The sequence below is a fragment of the Egretta garzetta genome, unplaced genomic scaffold, assembly GCF_000687185.1.
Source record: "Egretta garzetta isolate BGI_Z169 unplaced genomic scaffold, ASM68718v1 scaffold1037, whole genome shotgun sequence".
Taxonomy (NCBI): Eukaryota; Metazoa; Chordata; class Aves; order Pelecaniformes; family Ardeidae; genus Egretta; species Egretta garzetta.
The window spans coordinates 58,224-58,733 of NW_009260362.1; the positions used below are offsets into that span (position 1 = coordinate 58,224).

The 510-nt window shown below is 69.2% G+C and overlaps 1 protein-coding gene across 1 annotated transcript in view; it reads right to left on the minus strand.

Annotated features, from left to right (window-relative positions):
* LOC104130020 (lipopolysaccharide-binding protein) overlaps window positions 1-510 on the minus strand; it is a 7,154-nt gene that overhangs the window by 5,373 nt on the left and 1,271 nt on the right. The window contains exons 4-6 of the mRNA XM_035898480.1: window positions 451-509; window positions 216-307; window positions 10-110 (exon numbers count right to left, since the gene is read on the minus strand). Coding sequence (XP_035754373.1) covers window positions 10-110; window positions 216-307; window positions 451-509 — 252 coding nt within the window. The remainder of the gene's footprint in view (window positions 1-9; window positions 111-215; window positions 308-450; window position 510) is intronic.

The following is a 510-nucleotide window of genomic DNA, read 5'->3' on the forward strand; positions in this document are numbered from 1 at the left end:
GTGCGGCACGGCAGCGCCGTGGGCAGAGCTGCAGGCAACGCCACGGGCAGCGCCATGGGCATCGCGGAGGAGGGTTTCTGCTGGTACTTGCCCACCCTGATGAATTCCCCCTGCACAGACAGACAGACGGATGGACGGACGGATGCAAGGCTCAGCCCAGCTCCCCCCATGCCCTGTTCCCAGAGCCGGCCCAGGGCCACCCCGGATGACGTTACCTTGAAGGCGACGTCCCCGTGCTCCGCCGTGATGGCCGGCTGCCCCAGCAGGGAGTGGTCGATGGCAGCAAAGGGGTCCAGCTGGGTGGACACTGCAGGGACACAGGGGCCGTTGGGGGGAGCCAGACCACCTGCCCCCTCCTGCAGCCCCCAGTCCCACAGCTCCCTGCCCCCAGCATCACCTGGGCCACCCTGCCCGGTCCCCTCCTGCCCCAGTCTGGGTCCCCTCACCCACCTTCCATCTGCTTCAGGGCAGCCTCCAGCCTGTGGATGCCCCTGCCGGGCTCCAGGCAGA